At 54.4% G+C, this 17,916-nt stretch overlaps 5 protein-coding genes across 5 annotated transcripts; 3 read left to right on the top strand and 2 right to left on the bottom strand.

Annotated features, from left to right (window-relative positions):
- Positions 1-671: 671 nt before the first annotated feature.
- BDY24DRAFT_397883 (Zn(II)2Cys6 transcription factor) lies at positions 672-5,259 on the bottom strand. Its single transcript, XM_076641610.1, has 18 exons — positions 5,157-5,259; positions 4,994-5,072; positions 4,827-4,903; positions 3,391-4,465; positions 3,170-3,295; positions 2,936-3,089; positions 2,774-2,856; positions 2,669-2,684; positions 2,467-2,602; positions 2,079-2,354; positions 1,796-1,945; positions 1,634-1,692; positions 1,422-1,506; positions 1,317-1,332; positions 1,195-1,225; positions 1,005-1,103; positions 883-914; positions 672-807 (listed from the first exon to the last, which is right to left on the bottom strand). Exons 1-18 carry the CDS (start codon positions 5,195-5,197, stop codon positions 793-795), a joined length of 2,550 nt encoding a protein of 849 aa, XP_076494305.1. The 5' UTR covers positions 5,198-5,259; the 3' UTR covers positions 672-792.
- Positions 5,260-6,072: 813 nt separating this feature from the next.
- BDY24DRAFT_343423 (stromal membrane-associated family protein) lies at positions 6,073-7,075 on the top strand (the record flags this gene model as incomplete). The annotated part of the gene is made up of 7 exons (XM_076637519.1): positions 6,073-6,175; positions 6,260-6,284; positions 6,361-6,376; positions 6,450-6,498; positions 6,635-6,678; positions 6,773-6,852; positions 6,940-7,075. The coding sequence occupies 7 exons, from the start codon at positions 6,073-6,075 to the stop codon at positions 7,073-7,075; spliced, it is 453 nt and encodes a 150-aa protein (XP_076494304.1).
- A 1,222-nt stretch (positions 7,076-8,297) lies between these two features.
- Positions 8,298-10,163, bottom strand: BDY24DRAFT_365123 (NADPH:quinone oxidoreductase family protein). The gene is made up of 10 exons (XM_076637923.1): positions 10,079-10,163; positions 9,914-9,979; positions 9,686-9,849; positions 9,545-9,622; positions 9,372-9,476; positions 9,081-9,274; positions 8,892-8,975; positions 8,788-8,814; positions 8,567-8,703; positions 8,298-8,472 (listed from the first exon to the last, which is right to left on the bottom strand). The coding sequence occupies exons 1-10, from the start codon at positions 10,126-10,128 to the stop codon at positions 8,343-8,345; spliced, it is 1,035 nt and encodes a 344-aa protein (XP_076494303.1). The 5' UTR covers positions 10,129-10,163; the 3' UTR covers positions 8,298-8,342.
- A 296-nt stretch (positions 10,164-10,459) lies between these two features.
- Positions 10,460-14,276, top strand: BRN1 (condensin subunit BRN1; the record flags this gene model as incomplete). Its single annotated transcript, XM_076643718.1, has 10 exons — positions 10,460-10,984; positions 11,102-11,189; positions 11,292-11,500; positions 11,646-11,961; positions 12,092-12,643; positions 12,771-13,096; positions 13,166-13,202; positions 13,279-13,377; positions 13,465-13,790; positions 13,932-14,276. 10 exons carry the CDS (start codon positions 10,460-10,462, stop codon positions 14,274-14,276), a joined length of 2,823 nt encoding a protein of 940 aa, XP_076494302.1.
- A 337-nt stretch (positions 14,277-14,613) lies between these two features.
- MAS1 (mitochondrial processing peptidase) lies at positions 14,614-17,380 on the top strand. Its single transcript, XM_076641609.1, has 10 exons — positions 14,614-14,724; positions 14,868-14,960; positions 15,113-15,214; positions 15,303-15,312; positions 15,452-15,733; positions 15,971-16,302; positions 16,381-16,554; positions 16,653-16,906; positions 17,011-17,082; positions 17,179-17,380. Exons 1-10 carry the CDS (start codon positions 14,674-14,676, stop codon positions 17,216-17,218), a joined length of 1,410 nt encoding a protein of 469 aa, XP_076494301.1. The 5' UTR covers positions 14,614-14,673; the 3' UTR covers positions 17,219-17,380.
- Positions 17,381-17,916: the final 536 nt, after the last annotated feature.

Below are 17,916 nucleotides of genomic sequence, written 5' to 3'. Positions count from 1 at the left end.
GATTCCTATATTCTGAGTTCGAGTTGGTGTATAGTTACGGAGCAATCGAGACGCGTCGCCTGGGAGGGACGAGGCACCCATTCCCAAACGATCCTCCGACAAGAGGGAATTCCTGAGGAAAATCTGCACCTTAGGTATTTTGATCTGGCCTATAATGTGCGCATAGACCATACCTTTCGAACCATCTAGGTCCCGTTCGGATCGAAGGTCTACAGCACGAATGAGAGCTGTTTTAGGGAGACGCGGAGGCAGATTGAGATTCTGATCGACTTACAGAAAGTTTTACAGGGGGATTCGTGCGCGCTAAGCTAAAATCTCGAGATCTATTAGGATTCCGCTTTTCAACGATACAGATCCGGATGCTCAGAGTTGTCTCTACGAGAAGTTGGCCCGCGATCCGAATCTCCTTCGAGGCTCGTCGCCTGAGAGGGAGAAGGCCGAGATTTCTGAACGATCCCTCGAAAGCGTATCAGCAAACTTCCCAGGCGTCCTGAAAACTTGCATAACTTCGATCCCGGTGTATGTTCTCAGTTTAACGTTGCTCCCGAAAGTTTGAGGAGGAAGTCAGCCCCGCGGGCAGGTTTATCCGGCGCGTCCCTCTGCTCTCCTCCCCCAACCCGTCTCTCAACTCCATCCCACAGACTTGATTTCGAGATCGATGCAACGCTTTTCTCGTAGACGTATAAGGGCATCAAATTCGTAAGCTAATTCCCAGCAGATATCATCGGTCTCCGAAAGTTGTTTGTCCTTCCATTTTCCTTCCTCGCTCGTCGCTGAAAGCGGTGAGCGTCCTCAATCCGCAAAGTTCTGGTTTTGATTCAGCAGGCAACGATCAGCCTCTGTTGTTTCAAAATTGGAGAGGGAAGAGAAGACGAGACGAACCTTTTCGATATCCGAGAGGATCGAGAGGAAGTCTGGTCAAAGGAGACGAGGTTGAAGGAAACAAGAGGGGAGTCAGCGTCGATTTGTTGACGCCAGAACATTAACAGGGACGGAAGACTTACCCCAGAGATAGCTGTTGATCCTCATGACGCTTTGCTCTCCCTTGACGGAAGGAGGATCGGGATCCAAGTCGAGAAGCGTCGACGCGACGAGGCGGACCTCTGTAAAGGTAGAAGCGGATCCGAGAAGATGAGGAAGTCAGCATGCGAGAAAAGGTAGAAACTAGAGCGTGAGAAAAGGAGCATGATTGACTGTGAACGAGCGAAGGACCGTTGACGGCGAGCTGCAGGGACGAGAGGCGACGAAAGAGAAAGGTCAGCACGACGAGGAGTTTCGGAGGGGAGGAGATTACCAGGGAGTTCAGAGGAACGAACGTTTTTAATTGGTATACTGAAGGTAGAAGGAACCGAAAGATAAGGAGATCGCCAGTCAGGCTCATCGATGAGAAGTTGAGGAGAGAAGAAAGGAGGGGGGCTCACTTGTGCAGCACGTTCAACAGATCCACAGCAACAGCTTCTCGTCGATCCGAAGATCCATCCGAGTCCCATGAGACTCGCTCGGCAGCTGAGGTGGTCAAGTAAACAATCAAGAAAGGGAACAGAGAAGTCAGCACGTCATTTCGGTTCGGGAGGCGTCTCCTTGCGAAGTTTCGTCGTCTTCTTCCTCGACGAGGGAATTGGAGACCACTAACCAGTTCTAGCAGGAGTCCCAACCTCTCCACTAAGCTCTAGAAGCTCATCTCGGTATTGACTGAACGAACAGAGGAAGAAGAAGGTCAGCTGGAGCTCAGCTCGAACGCACGAACGAACGAACGAGCGAAGAGAAGAGAAGGGAAAGTCGACGAGAGACTCACAGCAACAAGAATCTCGTCAGCGCATGGGTGATGAAGATGTTTCCTTGAGAAACGAGGTAGGCGTCCTTGGCTGTTTCCTTCGACGACGCCGGGTTGAAGAAATAGGTTTCGAGTTGGTTTCGAGCTTCGGTTTCCCATCCTGCTGCTGGGCTGTGGGAAAGGTCGACGGAAGAGGGAAGTGAAAGGAGTGGATAGTCAGAAGCAAGCCTCTCGACCAAAGAGAGAGGAGAGAGGGAGCAAAAGGGAAGAGAAGTGAGTTGGGAGAGAAAGATGTGCGACTCACGAATTAGCAGCCGAATTGAAGCTCTTCTTCATACTGAACGCCGGCGGCGAATCCACGAGGAGCTTGACCGTCTTCTGCATCAACGTCCCTACCTCTCTCAGCTTCTTGATGATACCTTCCGGTCCGACGGGAGGGCATCGACGAGTCTCTCGTTGTAGGGTGACGATCTCTCCCAGGACGGCGAAGATGCGAGAGATGATGTTGAAGCCGACGATGATGGCTGTTTGAGAGGCGGGTTGCTGAAGGTAGGCGTCTCGAGTGATGTATTCGTCGTCGCTGAGGGGAAAGAAGAAGGGAGAAACAGGCGAAGGAAGGGAAAGAGGAGAAGTCAGCTTGGACGCGTCGTCCAAAATCGACCGAGGTTCGATAGGAGGACGAAAGTACTCACAGTTCTCTCGGAGGGAGCACGTCGTAGTAGTCCTCAGGTCTCATGGCGATGGGTCGTGCAGAGAGAGCGGCCATAGACTTGTCGGCGGTGATAATGAGGAAGAAGATCCTTCGACGGATTTCGGTTTCGATAGGATCTGAAGCGCGAGTAAAGAAAGGAAGTCAGTTCTTCAGTCGAAACAGAAGAAGGCGAGAGAGCTCACCGAGCCCTTGGTACGTCTGGGTGAAGGCGAAAAAAGAGGGACGGGCGGTTCAGAAACGACGACGACGAGACGCGAAAACGAACGAAGAGGAGCAGCCAGACTCACCTCTTCCTTGTGCAGGCCGAGCGAAATAGCAATATGCTGGCACTCTCCATAGGCGGCGTGATTCGATCCAGGGTTCCCGATGACTGACAAGACGAGAAGGAAAGTAACGGAAGGAACGACAAAGTCAGTTCAGAAGAATAGGACAAGAAAAGCCGAACTCACCGAAGTGATAGACCGTATCAAAATATCGAATAATGAGCATCTCCAGTACAGGCGGATCGTAGGATTCGATGCTGATGAGCCTCGAAGCTTGGTAGCAGCGGTTGGCGAGCTTTCGAACTTCTCCTGATTCGACGGGGATGTAGGATTTGGGGACCTGCGAGGAAGCAAAGGAACGAAAGTAAGTTTAGTAGCTGTTCATAGAGAGCTGAGGGCGAAACAGAAGCAGAGCCTGACCTGAACGAGAGTGCAGGCGAGCGTCGACATCAGAAGGGCGAAAAAGAGAGGATTCCTTTCCTCGAGATGACTGGCGAGATCGGCGAGGAAGGTGGGCTGATGGAGGCAGGGTGTGAGGGGCCATACCTTTTGAACGAACGGCACACACCGAGGGAATAAAGAGGTCAGCTCGAAACGAAACGACCAAAAGCGGGATCGAAGAAGACGCGGCGGGAACTCACGAAGTCGAAGAACAGCGAAACGACGTAGACGGCCGTATCTCTAGGCAGCACATCCTCCAAGCGATGAACCCTATTCAAGCTCGAAGGCGAAGGAGCCACCTCCAGATTCAGCTGAATCCCGTTCGCAGGGATCTCAGGATGTGATTGCTGCTGCATCAACGCTGACCCGGACGGTCCCGCCACTCCTTCGTCTCCCGTTCCAGCAGGATCCGCATCGCTCCATCTTGCCGAGTTCCTCTCGTAGGACGTCGAACTCAACGCTCCGAAAAAGGGAGGGGAAGGAGCGTGATGGGTGGATTGAGTGTAGACTCCGAAAGGACTTGGTGCTGAGGAGGCTGGGTGGAGAGGGAAGTTGGTTGTTGCTGAGGGTGAGGAGAGAGGGGATGGACGAAGGATGGAAGGGAGCATTCCTCGATGGGAAGTGGAGGAAGACAGGGAGGTAGAGTAGTTGCTGAGGTCGTAGCGAGGGTAGGAGGAGATGGAGGAGGAGGCGAGGGAAGGGGAGACGGGTGGGGAAGGAGAGACCTTGGGGAGGGTGAGGGCTGAGAAGGAGACCGATCGACTGGCGTTCGAGCTTGAGAGTCCCATGCTGAGCTGCTGAGGTGGAGGTGGCATTCCGTCGTAGGGATCTTGACCTCCTCCTCGAGTCGACGACGAGGGAGCGTAACTCCAGCTCGGTCGCGACTGATCGACGTGCATCCCTCCTCCGTTGGGCGACTCTCCTCCTTCCTCGTCATCCTCGTCGAGCTGCTGACCACTGGTGTCCTGATCAATGTTGTATCCTCCGTCGTTGTAGTGGACGTGATGTTGAGGAGGGTACGGGTGCGGCTGCATCTGCTGGTGAAGGAGGTGAGGGTGCGGCTGGTGAGGTTGAGGTTGATGGTACTGCTGCTCGGGGTTGTAGGCGAAAGAGGGCACGTAGCCAGATGGAGAAGGGATGGGAGGGGACGTCGTCGAATTGGATCCTCCAGAATTTGAGCCTCCAGCGACGGGTTGAGTTGATTCGGGTCCTCCTGGGAACGACGCGACGGGTCCCGCTCCTCCTGCTGCTTGTTGAGCTTCGCCTCTGAGTTTCCTGGGAGAACGAGAAAGGAATGAAAGGGAGTTGGTAAGCCATGATAATCGAACGATGCAACAGCAGGGAAAAGAGATTGAAGAAGGAGAATCGAGGTGGCCAAACCTCCTTCGAGGTCCCCTCAAGAAGGGAGTTTCTTCGGAGATGAGAAAGTGGTCGAGATAACAACAAGGGAGGAATCGATTCCCTCTTTTTTGAAGGATGTACGATCATCTCCCTCTTTATCTCTCCAGCTACCATCTTCCAGCAGGCAACGCTCTCTCTCCCCCAAAACGAAAGGCTCGCATGGACGAACGGCTTCGTCCTGGCCAGCGAGGGCCGGTCGTTCCCCCTGTTTCCGACGAAGCGAAGAGGGACTCACTTGAGGTAGAGATTCGGAGGACCTCTCTTTCGAGGTTGGTAGAAATACGAGCAGGTGATCTTGAGTCCAGAGCAGTGCTGAAGGATCGAACAGAGCGAGAGATGGGGAGGAGGTCAGCGAAGAAGAGCGAGGTGGAAGGAAGCGGAAGAAGACGAGCGGAAACGAACCTTGCAGGGAGGAATGATGGCACCAGGAGCGTAAACGTCGAAACTGGGATCCAGAGGAGGATCCCGATCACATCGGACTCTGAGAACGAGAGGCAGGCAAGGGGACGAGAGGGAGGAAAGGTCAGGAACAGGTCGACGTTTCCTCCCTTGCTTCGGGACTCACTTCCTCGCTCTACAGGCATCGCACGCTGAAGGGATCAACATCGGAATGAAATTCAGTACAGACTCTTCCAACTTGGGAAACAGAAGGAGGATAGAGATGTGCGATGGAGGTGAAGGAGGCGAGCCGAAGGAAGAGAGGAAGGTCGAGCTCGAAAGGATCCTGCCTGCTGCTCTCCCACTTCTATCCAACTCTCCCAGCCTGCTCGATGTCCAATATTCCGAACTACCCCCTGTACTCACATGGATTCTGCTTCTTTTTAACCTCTCCTTCTGCGAGTTGGACTTTGGGCTTCTTCCTCTTCTTGGTCGTCGTCTCCTTCCCTCCTCCTCCTCCTGCTGCTTCATCGAGGGGCGACAACTTCTCAACTTTCATAGAAAGCTCCTCCGTGGTTATCGAGTGTAGAGGTGGTGTGGGTGGTGGGACGGAAGATGAAGACGGAGGGGCTTATAGCTCGAGAGGTTTGTCGTCGTTTGGGGGGAGAGAAAGAAAGGAAGGAGGCGAGCCTCGAGGCGAAGCTCAACAGATCCGCTTGGCCTGGGCCTCTCCTCTTTGTTTTTGCTCAGAGTTAAATTCTGCGACTCCTTTCTCTCGTTCAGACAAGGCCTGCTGACGAAAGAGTAAGAAAAATAGAGGAGATCAAAGGGAGACAGCAGAAGAGCGCGACTCGATGGCTGGCTGGAAGCTCAACCGGTAAGAGTCGGTCTCCTCCTCCTGCTTCGTTCAACGTGAAGAAAGGTACATATTTGCAACACCTCACTGCCGTTATACTCGAAAACTTTAATCCGAAAACCGGAAAATCCTGGGGAAATCTGTCGTGAAGGACCGCCAAACTCGCGCCTCTGAACCAAAACAGCTCGATTCTCCTGGCTCCCAACGGCTTCCTGCTCCTCCCCTCGTCTTTCCCTTTTCTCTACCAATGTCTCGCCAAGACAAAGCTACTACGGATAGGAACGCTCGTGTTCTGAGGGAACTCGTCAAGCAACCTGATAACAAGTCGTGTGCGGATTGTCGAAGGAACGGTGAGCCTGGATCTCCCTCCTTCCTTCTGGTCTTTCGCTCCTTCGCTTCCAAGCTCATTTCTGCTTCGTTTCTCTTCGATGCAGATGCTCGATGGGCTTCTTGGAATCTGTGAGTATATCTTCTGCTTCTTTCGCGTGTTGGAAGAGCCTCGAGAGCTGACTTTGACTCGCGTTCTCGTCGCCAGCGGGGTGTTCGTTTGCGTGAGCTTCGCCTTCTTCCTCCCTCTCTCCCTCTTGAACCCAAACTGACTCTTTCTGTTCATCTCTTGCTCAGATCCGATGCTCTGGAATCCATCGATCCATGGGGACGCACATCAGTCGAGGTAAGTCTGTTGTTCAACCTCGCTTGAAGGAGGGAGAGTGAGAGGGAGAGATGGGAGAGCTCAAGCTGTCCTTCTCGACCTTTGAATCCGTCCTTTTCCTCGACTCAGCTAACTTGTTATCTCATCCGTATTGCAGTCAAATCCGTCGATCTCGATATCTGGACTCCCGAGCAGATGGAGGTTTGTTCCCTTCTCCTTCGTCCCTCTTGAGCTTGAACCCTTCCTTCTTCTCGAGCTCACCTCTTCTTCTTCTTCTTCTTCTTCTCGTCAACAGAGCATGCAGATCTGGGGGAACAAGCTCGCCAACCTCTACTGGGAGAAGCATCTCAAGCCTGGACACGTCCCTCCTGAGCAGTACGTCCCCTCCTCCTCCTTTCGTCCATCGCACAACTCGTTGAGCTCGAACGAACGAACGCTGACCTCGCTGTTCTCGCTTCACAGCAAGATCGAATCCTTCATTCGATCAAAGTACGAGTCCAAGCGATGGGCTATGAGTGGACCTAGACCCGACAATCCGAAGGATCTACTGGAGGAGGGAGGAGGAGAGTACGAGAGCGCGCCGGCCGTGGTGAGTTGACCTTTCGCTCTTCCTTCTTGCACTCTCTCTCGCGCGAGTTACTTCTCTTCTCTGAGCTTATTCTGGCCACCTCACCCTTCCTCTTCTCCTCGTTCAGGCCCCAGCTCCTCCACCAGCCCAATCCCGATCTTCCTCCCAACAGCAACCCCAACCGAAAGCGCTCCCAACTCCCCGTCAGCAACCCGTCGCCCACCCTCTCCTCTCCACCTCCATCCGATCCTCAGCTGCTCCTCCTCCTCCTCCTCCTCCCGCTCCTACACCTTCCCTCTTCGATTCTCCCATCGCTTCCACCCCCGCAGCTCCTCCAGCCGCACCTTCCTCCTCCATCTTCGACCTCGACTTCCACTCCCCTTCCCCACCCGCCGTCGCGGCTCCCAGAGCCTCAGCCAAGAACGACATCATGTCCCTCTTTGGAGCTCCTCCGCCTCCTGCTCCGGCTCCTCAGCCTTGGGGTGGGAACTCGTACGGTGCTAGTTCGGGAGGAGCAGGCGTCGCTGGATTGACGAACGGGATGGGATCGATGGGCTTCGGAGGAGGAGGAGAGACCAGCAGTGGTGCGGATGTTTGGGGATCGAGCGCTCCTGTTCAGCAGCAGCAGCAGCAGGCTCCAATGAGGCAGCAGCAGCCGGTCCAGCAGCAGAACGTGAGTCCCTTCCCTTGTCCTCGACGACTCCTCGTTTCTTCCCTCGTCGTCTCGTCGTGACCTCGACTCGACTCCGAAGGCTTTGAGCTGACCTGTCGTTTGGCGTTCGATTCGCAGCTCTGGGATTCAACTCCCTCTCAAAACGTCTGGTCGACTCCAGCTCCTACCTCTCCTCCTGCTACGTCGAACTCGGCTCCGAAACAATTGGACGCGTTTGTGAGTTCGACTTTCCACGCCTTCCCTCCTCTTCCGTCCGTTCTTCTCTTCTGCAGCTTCAGCTGATCCTCTTCCGCTGCTCCTCGTTTTTAGGCCGACATCTGGAAGTAAACGCCCGAACTACAGAAGGAAACGACGAGCGGACGACCTCCTTCTTCCTTCTTCTCACGCCTTGTTCGTCTCGAGGGATCGTCGCTTGTTTTTTTAGTACTTAAATTGGATATTATTGTGACTCCTTTTGATCGCCATTTTGCTGGGTCAACAGGAAAGAACGAGGAGAGAGGAGCAAGAAGGGAAAGAGGGGTTCTGAGAGGAACGCCTCAGCCCTCAGCCTCGCTCAGACTCTTTTCCCTAAGATAAAGATCGTGATAGGTTCATCCTCGTCGCTACGGTATCGTTGCCAGTCTCTCACAACTTCGACTTGACCTTCCCCTCGATGACCCTCCCCGTCGCCTCCTCTCTCACTCTCGCGGTCACCTTCCCCCAGGTCTTCCTATCCTCGATATCCTGCAATCCTTGAGAGATGGCTTCCAGGCCGCTGTAATTCGATGACGAGAGGAGGGGTTTCGGAGGAGTCAGCTCGGTTCGAGAGCGTCTTGAGGAAGGCAGAGCGAAACGAAGGAGTCGCTCACTCGTACACTCCATCGAAGACGACAGGCTTCAGCGCTCCCGAAGCGAATCCTTTGAAGAGGTTCTTCCAGATGGTGATGGGGTGAGCTGGCTCCTTCTTGTAGTAGGCTCCGAGGTGGAGTCCGACGATGGAGACGTTCTTAAACGAGCGACGAAGAAGAGGCAGAGATTCGAGTCAGCGATGGAGATGTCGAGGGGATTTATGCTCTACTTTTGATCTCACCTTAACGAGTATCAAGTTGGCTGGGATCTGGAACGAAGAAGAGAGAGGAACAGGAAGATCAGTGAGGAATCAACGACGCGTCGAGCTCAAAAGGTTGAGCTCACCTTCTCGATGGTTCCAGCTGCAAACCCGACAACGACAAGTCTACACTTCCAAGCTGCAACTTTGAGACTCGGGATGAGCATACCCTGAGCAATGAGAGAAACGAAAGGATGAAAGGAGAGAGCGAAGGTCAGATCGGTCCAAGCGAACAGCCGAAGTCTCCTCCTCGACGCCTCCTCCCTCAAACTCACCACTGGATCAAACACGACATCGACACCCTTTCCTCCAGTGATCTTCATCACCTCCTTCTGCCATCCATCCTTCGAATAATCGACTCCGAAATCAGCTCCTCCCAGGTCACGACAGACGTCGAGCTTGTCCTTTGATCCAGCGGTAGCGATGACTTTGCAGCCGAGACTCTTGGCGATCTGGATGGCTGGGAGGCCTGTGAAAGTCGGAAGACAGAAGAGGACGTCAGGCTCTCGAATGAGGTCGAAGAGAAAGAAAAGAGAAGCGTGAAGACGCAGCGAAAAGCGACGTACCGACTCCTCCTGCTCCAGCATGAACGAGAACCCAATCTCCCTTCTTGGCTTCTCCTCTTCCGACGATCCCCTCGTAAGACGTAGGCCAGGTGATCGACATACCAGCTGAGGATAGGGAAAGAGGTCAGCAGAAGAGAGTGTGAGCCGTCTCGCTCGAAAAAGGAGGGACGAACCAGCCTGATCAAACGAGATGTTGTTGGGAATAGGTAGAAGCTGCAGGTAAGATACAGACACTTGCTCGGCGTAGGCTCCTGAGAGAGCGAAGAGAGAAGATCAGCAACGAGGTCGAGGGAGGAAAAGGAGGAGGGACGAGCCTTGCGCGGCCCCAAAGACCCTGTCTCCTGCCTTGAACGAACAGCCCTTTGGAATGACAGCGTCCTTCGAGACGACTCCAGCGAACTCGGTTCCAAGGACGAAGGGCAGAGGCGGCTGAAGTTGATACTTGTTCTGAGCCTGTAGAACGTCGAAAAAGTTGAGCCTGAACGGACGTAGAAAAGTCAGGACACGACTCCTGGGTGGAAAGGATGGAAACATGAGCTCACCCAACACTGAACACATCTACTAGGATTTCGTTCTTGCCGACTTTGGGAGGAGGAGCGTCGTAGGAGCTGGAGAAGATGGGAGGGAAGGAGGAGAGGAGGAGGTGAGCTCGGCGAGGTTCTTCCGGAGAGAGTCCTGTTCTCTGGGGAGCTGGGAGAGGGACTGACGTTTGAATCTTCGACGGGTGTCGATGTTCGGATACAACGAAGGCTTTCATGGTTTAGATTGAGGTTTGAGGGTGGAAGGGGAGTGGTGGTTGAGGGTTGAAAACAAGGAAGGGGTCGAAGGAAGGGCGAGCTCGCCTGTTAGCCGGGAGGTACCAGATGACCCTGCTGGCCTCTCCTTTATTTTCACTCTCTGTTGAGTTTTTCAAGAGAGGAAAAGCTGATCTTGAGACTGACATCTGGCGCTTAAAAATCTAGAAGAAAAAGTAAAACTGCGGACTCTCGGGCTGCTCGAAGGAGGGCCAGACGCGTCTGCTCTTCCTCCCCTCCCCTCGCCTCAAGCGTCAACTTCGCCTCCCCTCCCCTTCCCTCCTTCCCTCCTTCATGTCTCGTCCTGGCCGTAGCCGGAAAGCCCAAGTCGTTCTCTCTTCGGATTCCGAGGATGGATCTCCTTCCTCAGACGACAACCATTCCGATTCTACTCTGCCTTCTCCTCCTCCCAAGCGACCTACGAACGGAGGAGGATCGTCGTCAAAACCCAAACAACCGACCTCTCGTCCCAAACACGTCTCCCTCCCAGATCCTCACCAACAATCCCCCAACTCGTCCGTCATCAACAACGATCTAGCAGAGAAGGCCAACAGAAGAAGACAGTCGGGGAACGCCAACGATATCTCGCTCGCTTCAGCAGCCCAAGCAGCCTCTCCGGGAGGAGGAGGAGGAGGACCTCTTCGACGAGTCGTTCAAGGAGAGAAGAAGAGGAGGTTGAGCGCTATGAACGGAGCGGATAGATCTATAGCTGGTGGGGTAGAGGGAGCTCCTGTGGTTGTCAATCCTGTGGTTGTCAAGGAGAGTGTAGAGGTGATGGAGACCAAGTTTGAGGAGTGGATGAAGCTGGCAACAGACAACGTGAGCTCGCCTCCTTCTCCTTCCCTTCCCTTCCCTTCCTCTTTCGAGCTCGTTTCATCCCGTCCATCCGACCTTGTCGAGGCTGATTTTTATGTCTGGTTGCTCCTGGGCTCGTAGAAAATCACGGTCAACAACACCTGGAACTTTGCTCTCATCGACTACTTCGCAGATCTCACTCTTCTTCGGAACGGTCCAGACGACGAAAGTGCGTTTCCTTCCCTCCCTTGCCTCTGCTATACCTCCTTCGCCTTTTCTCTATCTCTGACCTTTCCCCTCTTTTCCTTCGTCCTCTCTTCGCCGTTCTCAGGTATCAACTTCCAGAAGGCAGCTCGAACGCTCGACGGATGTGTCAAGATCTGGACCTCCCGAGTCGATTCCGTTCGAGCAGAAACTGGAAAGCTCCTCAGCGGTCTCGCAGAGTCGGGAACCGGGGCCAGTAACGACGAGGATGATGACGAGGATGGAGAGGAAGGAGAGGAGGGAGAGGAGGGTGGAGGTGGAAAGAAGAAGAGGAAGGTACGTCTCGAGCGCTCCCTTCTTCCCTTGCGAGCTCTCGTTCAAGTCGCGTCGCAGATTCGTCTGTTCGAGCTCAAGACACATCTCCAGCGCGAGCATCTAGCTCACATATGTTTCTTCTTTGTCCTCCTCCCATCTCCCACAGAACAACTCCCGAGCCTCAACCCTCGCTCCCTCCTTCGCCTCCCTTTCGACCAAGAAGCTCGACCTCGAAGTCTCCGTCGACCCTCTCTTCAAGAAGACCTGTGCCGATTTCGACGAAGGAGGAGCTGGAGGACTGTTGATGAACCATCTCGGTATCGACGGAACGGGTCAGCTGGTGTTCGACGCTGGAGGATCCAAGTTGGGAGCTGGAGACGACGACGAGGAGGAGGACGAGTACGAGGAGGAGCTCGAGGAGGATGTCAAGAGGAAGGAGAAGAAGGAGAAGGATCGGATGGTTGATATTACTGGACTCAAAGGTAAGTCTGTTCTTCTCTTTCCTATATAGAGACTCTGGCTCGACGGGAAGAAGGAGGAGACGGGTTGTTGACGGTTGAGCTCGAACTGACGCGCTGACCTTCCTTCCTTTCCTTTTCCTCCCCTCGTCAGCCAAGTTCCTCCCAACCCTCGACCCTATCCTCTCCCGCCAAATCTCTACGACCCTCTCCACCTTTGTCTTCTCCTCCGCCGCCGACTCCTCCCTCGCCTTCGACTTCTCGATGCTCAACACCTCCTCGTCCTCCAACAACAACCTCGACAACACCCTCGACCCGGAAGACATCATCAACCCAGCTCACGACGCCAACACTACCGCTCACGACTTCTTCGACGACGACGACGGAGGAGGAGCGGGAGGGTTCGAGGTCTACGACAACGACAACGACAACGACAACGGGGAGGACAACGGAGCTCCCTTCGAGAACGGAGGAGGGATGTCGATGTCGGTTTCGATGGGAGGTGGAGGAGGTGCTTACGAGCCCTTCAACCCTGCTAGGAGGAACGAGAGGGATTTGTTCATGGCGATGGTTGGGGCTGGGGAGGAAGGAGGAGAGGGTGGAGAGGCCGGAGAAATGTTTGGATACTTCGACAAGGATCTCCTGGGGAAGAACTGGGTCGGACGACCGGAGCACTGGAAGATGAGGAGGCAGATTGCCAAGAAGGGTGAGTACCCGCACGGCTTCTTCTTCCCAAGCTTTGTTGGTGAGGCTCGTACGATTGAGCGTTGCTGACGCGTCTCCTCTTGCTCCCTCCCTTCCTCCTCTCTCCCTTTCGCTTGATCACAACTCAGCCGACGCCGTCACCACCGCCAAATCTACCAAGTCCAACAAACCAGCCTTCACCATCGACTTCTCTACTCCTGAACCTCTCACTCCTCGCGACAAGCTCTTCGAAGCTCCCACCGGAAGGACGACCATCCTGCTCCCTTCCGCCAAAACGTCCGCCGCCTTGACTGGATCTGGAACGACGCCGTCTGGGAAGAAGGTCTCGGGAGCCAAGAAGACGAGCAAGAGTTCGAAGGAGAAGAAGGCCGAGATTGAGAAGTGGTTGCTGCCGGACGATCTGCACTTCAGTTCGACGCAGCTGTTGAGGTTGTTCATGAAGAAGACGTTTACTGTGAGCTGGCTCTCCTTCGACTTCCTTTCGATCCTTGAGCTGATGAATATCTCTCTTCTTTCGTTGCAGCTTCGAATGAGGAAGGCCGACAAGGAGATGTTGAACAGTTCGTTTCCCGTTCTCTCTCTCCGAGCTCGTCCGTTCAAACTCGACTCACCTTCCTTTCTTCTTCCTTCTTTCAGACGCTCGAGGAGACGGAGAAGTCGACGAACAGTTCTGGGCTCAAGCTGCCGCTGACCAAGCGAACGCCTATCCCGACGACGACAACGACAACTTTGGTTGTGAGTCCTTCTCCTCTCTACTCCTCGTTTTGACTCTGTGCTCACTCTCTGCTCTCCTCCTTCTCCTTCTCCTTCTTCTCCTCTCAGCCCAAGACGATCCCGTCCCCTTCAACACTCAGTTCTTCCACGACGACGGCAACGACTCTGGAAACCATCACGACGGAGGACTCGATCCCGACTCTTCCTCCGACCTCGACCTCGAGGAAACCCAGGACGGACCTACCATCGACGGAACGTTCGACGATGAGGATAACCTTTGGGTTGGTACTCAGGGACTCAAGAGGACGAGACCCGACTACGTCAAGTACACGAAACGAGCGAAGAGGGTGGACGTGAAGAAGTTGAAGGACAGTATCTGGAAGGGTTTGGAGATCTTTGCTCCTCCTATCGAGGGTGAGGCAGAGGATGAGGAGGTGAGTTGAAGCTATCGGTTCTCTCTATCTTCGCCTTGACTCGCAGCTTCGAAAAGAGAACCCGCTCGAGACGAACTGTTCGCTGACTCGTTTCCTCTCCCCTCCCTTCTCCTCTTTCCCTCCCTTGTTCTTACTTCGCAGCCAATGCCCGCCCCTCCACCCAACGCTCCTCCGGAACCTCCTCGAGTCTTCTCCACCGTCGTCTCCTCCCTCCAGAAGGCCTACCCTCCCGACAAGATGAACGACATCTCGACCTCCTACTGCTTCATCTGCCTCCTCCATCTCTGCAACGAGCGTGGACTCCAGATCGAGACGGCCAGGTCGCCTTCGAAAGGAGGACAGCAGGCTAGGATCGTCGGAGAGGATGGAGACGAGGACGGGGATGAGGAGATGGAGGACGTTCGAGGAGGGAAGAACGACAGGATGGTCGGGGAGTTGGGTTGGTTGAAGATCTCGAAGGATAAGGATGCGAAGGGACATGCTTGAGGAGCGATTCAAGAAGAGTAGGAGTGGAGTAGGACGGAGTACGTAGATCCTTGTGTTTCGTAGTCTTTCTCGTCTTGGGGGTAGAGAGAGGGAGGGAGGGAGAGCGAGACGCGCTGCCTCTTCGTTCGCCTCGGGTGTTTACGTCCTTTTGATCTTTTCGTTATTTTTTTCTCGTTTTCGGATTCGCTTTTCTCTCCTTTTTCGCTTTATCGCTCGTGCCACCTTTCCTGGATGCGTTCGCTTCTTGGTTTCTATACATCCGTCGGATTCGTTGCTCTTTTGTTCTGAGCCTATCAACGGACGAGCAAACGACGGATCCCTCTGTCTCCCTCCAAACCGCCATCCTCCTACCCTTCCTCCCCCTTCTCCCTCCCTCCCCTCCCCTCTTCTCCCTAAAATGGCGTCTCGTCTCCTCGCTCGGTCCCTGAAGGCTCAGTCCCCACGAGCAGTGAGTGCCTGCAATCCCTATATGTTTCGGTGGACGGGAAGGGAGAGGAAAGGGAACTCCAGCGATGGAAGAATCAGGGCGAAAAGCGAGTCGAGCTCTTCCCAAGCTGACCTTACGCTTGTTTGTATACTTCTTTTTTGCAGTCTACTTCTTCTATCCGGTGTCTCGCTACTGCTTCTCCTTCTCAACCCATTACCAAGATCTCCAGGCTGCCCAACGGTCTCGTCGTAGCTTCCGTAAGTTTCAAACATCCTCTCGCTCCTCCTCCTCCTTCCGTTCTTCAACTCGACCTCGCCTTTGATCGGCAGCGTCCTTCAACCTCTACAACAGAGCAAAAGCTGACCTGGACTTGCTTGGATTCTTCCGTGTCGATTGTATGCATCCGCAGGAGCACCAACCTCATGCTCAGACTGCCACGATTGGAGTCTACTTCGACGTCGGATCGAGACACGACCAGAAGGCTGGTGTCGCTCACTTCGCTGAGCACCTCGTGAGTACCAATTCTACTATCTTTCTAGCATCTTGGTAAAGAGCAGAAGCTCATCTATACGTCCTGTGCCTTTTTCCGAATCCACCAGTACTTCAAGGGTGAGTTCAACGAGCTCAAGGGAGGAAGGAGGATCGTCATCCTCCTTTCCTCCTTCCTCTCTCTCTTCTCTCCCTCCGACTTTCCTCTGACTCTCGTTCCATACATATCCTTTTCGACGTATTCTCCTCTCCACTCCAGGAACTCCCACCCGTTCGTTGAAGCAGCTCGAGACCGAGGTCGAGAACATTGGAGGACGACTCGACGCCTACACCGCTCGAGAGCTCACCTCTTACACTGGACGATCCCTCGCCTCGGGAGTTCCCAAGATGACCGAGATCATCGGTGACATGCTCAGCAACCCCAAGTTCGAGACTGCCGCCATCGACGCTGAGAGGAGCACCATTCTTCGAGAGGCTGAGGAGGTCTCCAAGGACAAGCAGGAGGCTATCTTTGATCACCTTCACGCCGTCGCTTTCCAGGGTGAGTTCCTGGCTCGGCTGCTCGAAGGAGGGGTTGGAGTCGTGGGCATGGGTGTGAAGCTTAGGGAGGAGAAGGGTTTCAGGGAGAAAAAAGTGGATGAATAGCTGGAGGAGAGGTTGGAAGGAAAGTCGAAGCTGACCTCGCCATCCGCCTGTTTTTTCTCCTTCCTCTCCCTCTCCTTCGCGTCTCTCTCCTCGCTCCTCTCTCTGTTCGACTCCTTTCCCAACCCTCCAACAGGACAACCCTTGGGATACGACATCCTCGGACCCACCGCTAACATCCAGACCATCACCAAGGAGGATCTCCTCGAGTACCGACAGCAGAACCTTCACGCCGACAAGATGGTCTTCGCCGGAGCTGGAGCCGTCGACCACGCTCAGCTCGTCGAGCTCGCCCAGAAGCACCTCGCCGCTTTCCCTACCGGACCCGATCCCATGCGACGAGTCAAGACCCCTAAACCTCAGTTCGTTGGATCCGAGGTTCGAGTTCGAGACGACACCTGGGAGGACTGTCACATCGCCATCGCTGTCGAGGGAGTTCCCGCTTCCAGCCCTGATTACTGGACCATGGTGAGCAAAGTCATTCGCTGCTGTGCCTCTTCGAGAAGAGTCGGAAGCTGACTTTGACTGCTGGATCTTCGTTCGCAGACCGTTATCGCCTCCATCATGGGAAACTGGGATCGATCGCTCGGTGCCGCTCCCCTCCTCTCCTCCAAACTCACCCACATCATCTCCGGCGCTTCCCTCGCCAACAGCTTCCGTCACTTCAACCTTTCCTACGCCGACACCGGACTTTGGGGAGTCCACATCGTTACTGAGAACGTTCGTACCCTCCTCTCCCTTCCCGTAAAACGAGAAACAACGAAGCTGACTTTCCCCTCGTTCCTCCTTCCCTTCCCTGCCTCTTCCGTCTCCTACAGGTCATGAACATCGACGATACCGTTCACTTCACCCTCAAGGAGTGGCAGCGAATGTCGATGAACCCTACCGGAGCCGAGGTCGAGCGAGCCAAGTCCCAGCTCAAGGCTGCTACCCTCCTTTCGCTTTCGGACGAGGGAACCAAGTCGATCGTCGAGGATATCGCGAAGAACATCTTCACCCACGGAACTAGGCTCACACCTAAGGAGATCGAGGAGGCGATCGATGCCGTCTCCGTGGAGGACATCATGAGGGTGTGAGTAGCAAGAGTCCTTTCCCGTCGACGAGAGAGGCGGAGGAGAACGCGTATTGCGTTTGACTGACCTCTTCCTTTCGTTCGATGATCCTTCAACCTTACAGTGCCAAGGAGAAGCTTTGGGATCAGGATATCGCTATTGCCGCTATGGGACGAACCGAGGGTCTCTTCGACTAGTGAGTTCTTTCGTTCTCGTCTCCTCCCCAACCCCTTCCTCTCTCCCCTCGACGTCGCTGACCACCTTCCCCCTCCTTCTGCTCGTTTCTCTACAGCGCCCGTATCCGAGCCGATATGTCGTCGATGATCTACTAGAGAGGGGGAGATTCGGTTTCTTTCAACTTAGTTTTTGTTCAGTCTGGTTTCGAGGTCGTCGCGGAGAGAGAGAGAGAGAGAGAGAGAGACGAGAGGCGTTCGAAGGAGAGTCCAGAGGGACTCGGTTTGTGTATGTGAGGAAGAGGGAGTTTTTTTTTTTTTGCTGGGTTGGGAGGGGTGGGAAAGGAGAGGGAGGAAAACGGAAATGGGTCGACGTCGAGGTGAATTTGGAGCGAAAGCTGGAGAAGGGAAAGGGTTGTCGAGAGCGGGATCGACTACCGTTCACTCCGATAATGACACGAGGAAGACGGGCAGTGAGGGCGGAGATGGAGACGGCTCGACGAGGGACGGGGAACAGACGACGCGTCGAGCCGCCATTGCTCGACGCGCAGGCTCTTTCTTTCCTCTTAACCCCACTCCACTTCTCGCTTCGCTTTTGTTTGGAGCCCAGGAATGAGCGGATCCTATCTCCTTCTACTCCAGGCCTGGGCAAAGGCACATCCTCTGAACTCTTCGAACCCCAACCACCGATCGAACCGTTGATTTCTTCTCCTTTTCTTGCCCTTTTCCGTTCCCTCCTTCCCCTTCAACCACCACCTTCAGTCCTTTGTCCTTCTTCCCATCTTCAGTCCTCAGTTTCTTCCCGAGCTGGTCTCCCAGTCTTCACTTCTTTCAGCACAACGCCACGACAACAATCG

Source organism: Mrakia frigida (assembly GCF_051309035.1).
Source record: "Mrakia frigida strain ATCC 22029 unplaced genomic scaffold BDY24scaffold_28, whole genome shotgun sequence".
NCBI lineage: Eukaryota > Fungi > Basidiomycota > Tremellomycetes > Cystofilobasidiales > Mrakiaceae > Mrakia > Mrakia frigida.
The sequence above is the reverse complement of the archived record's forward strand: the minus strand, read 5'-3'. Positions and strand labels throughout refer to the sequence as shown.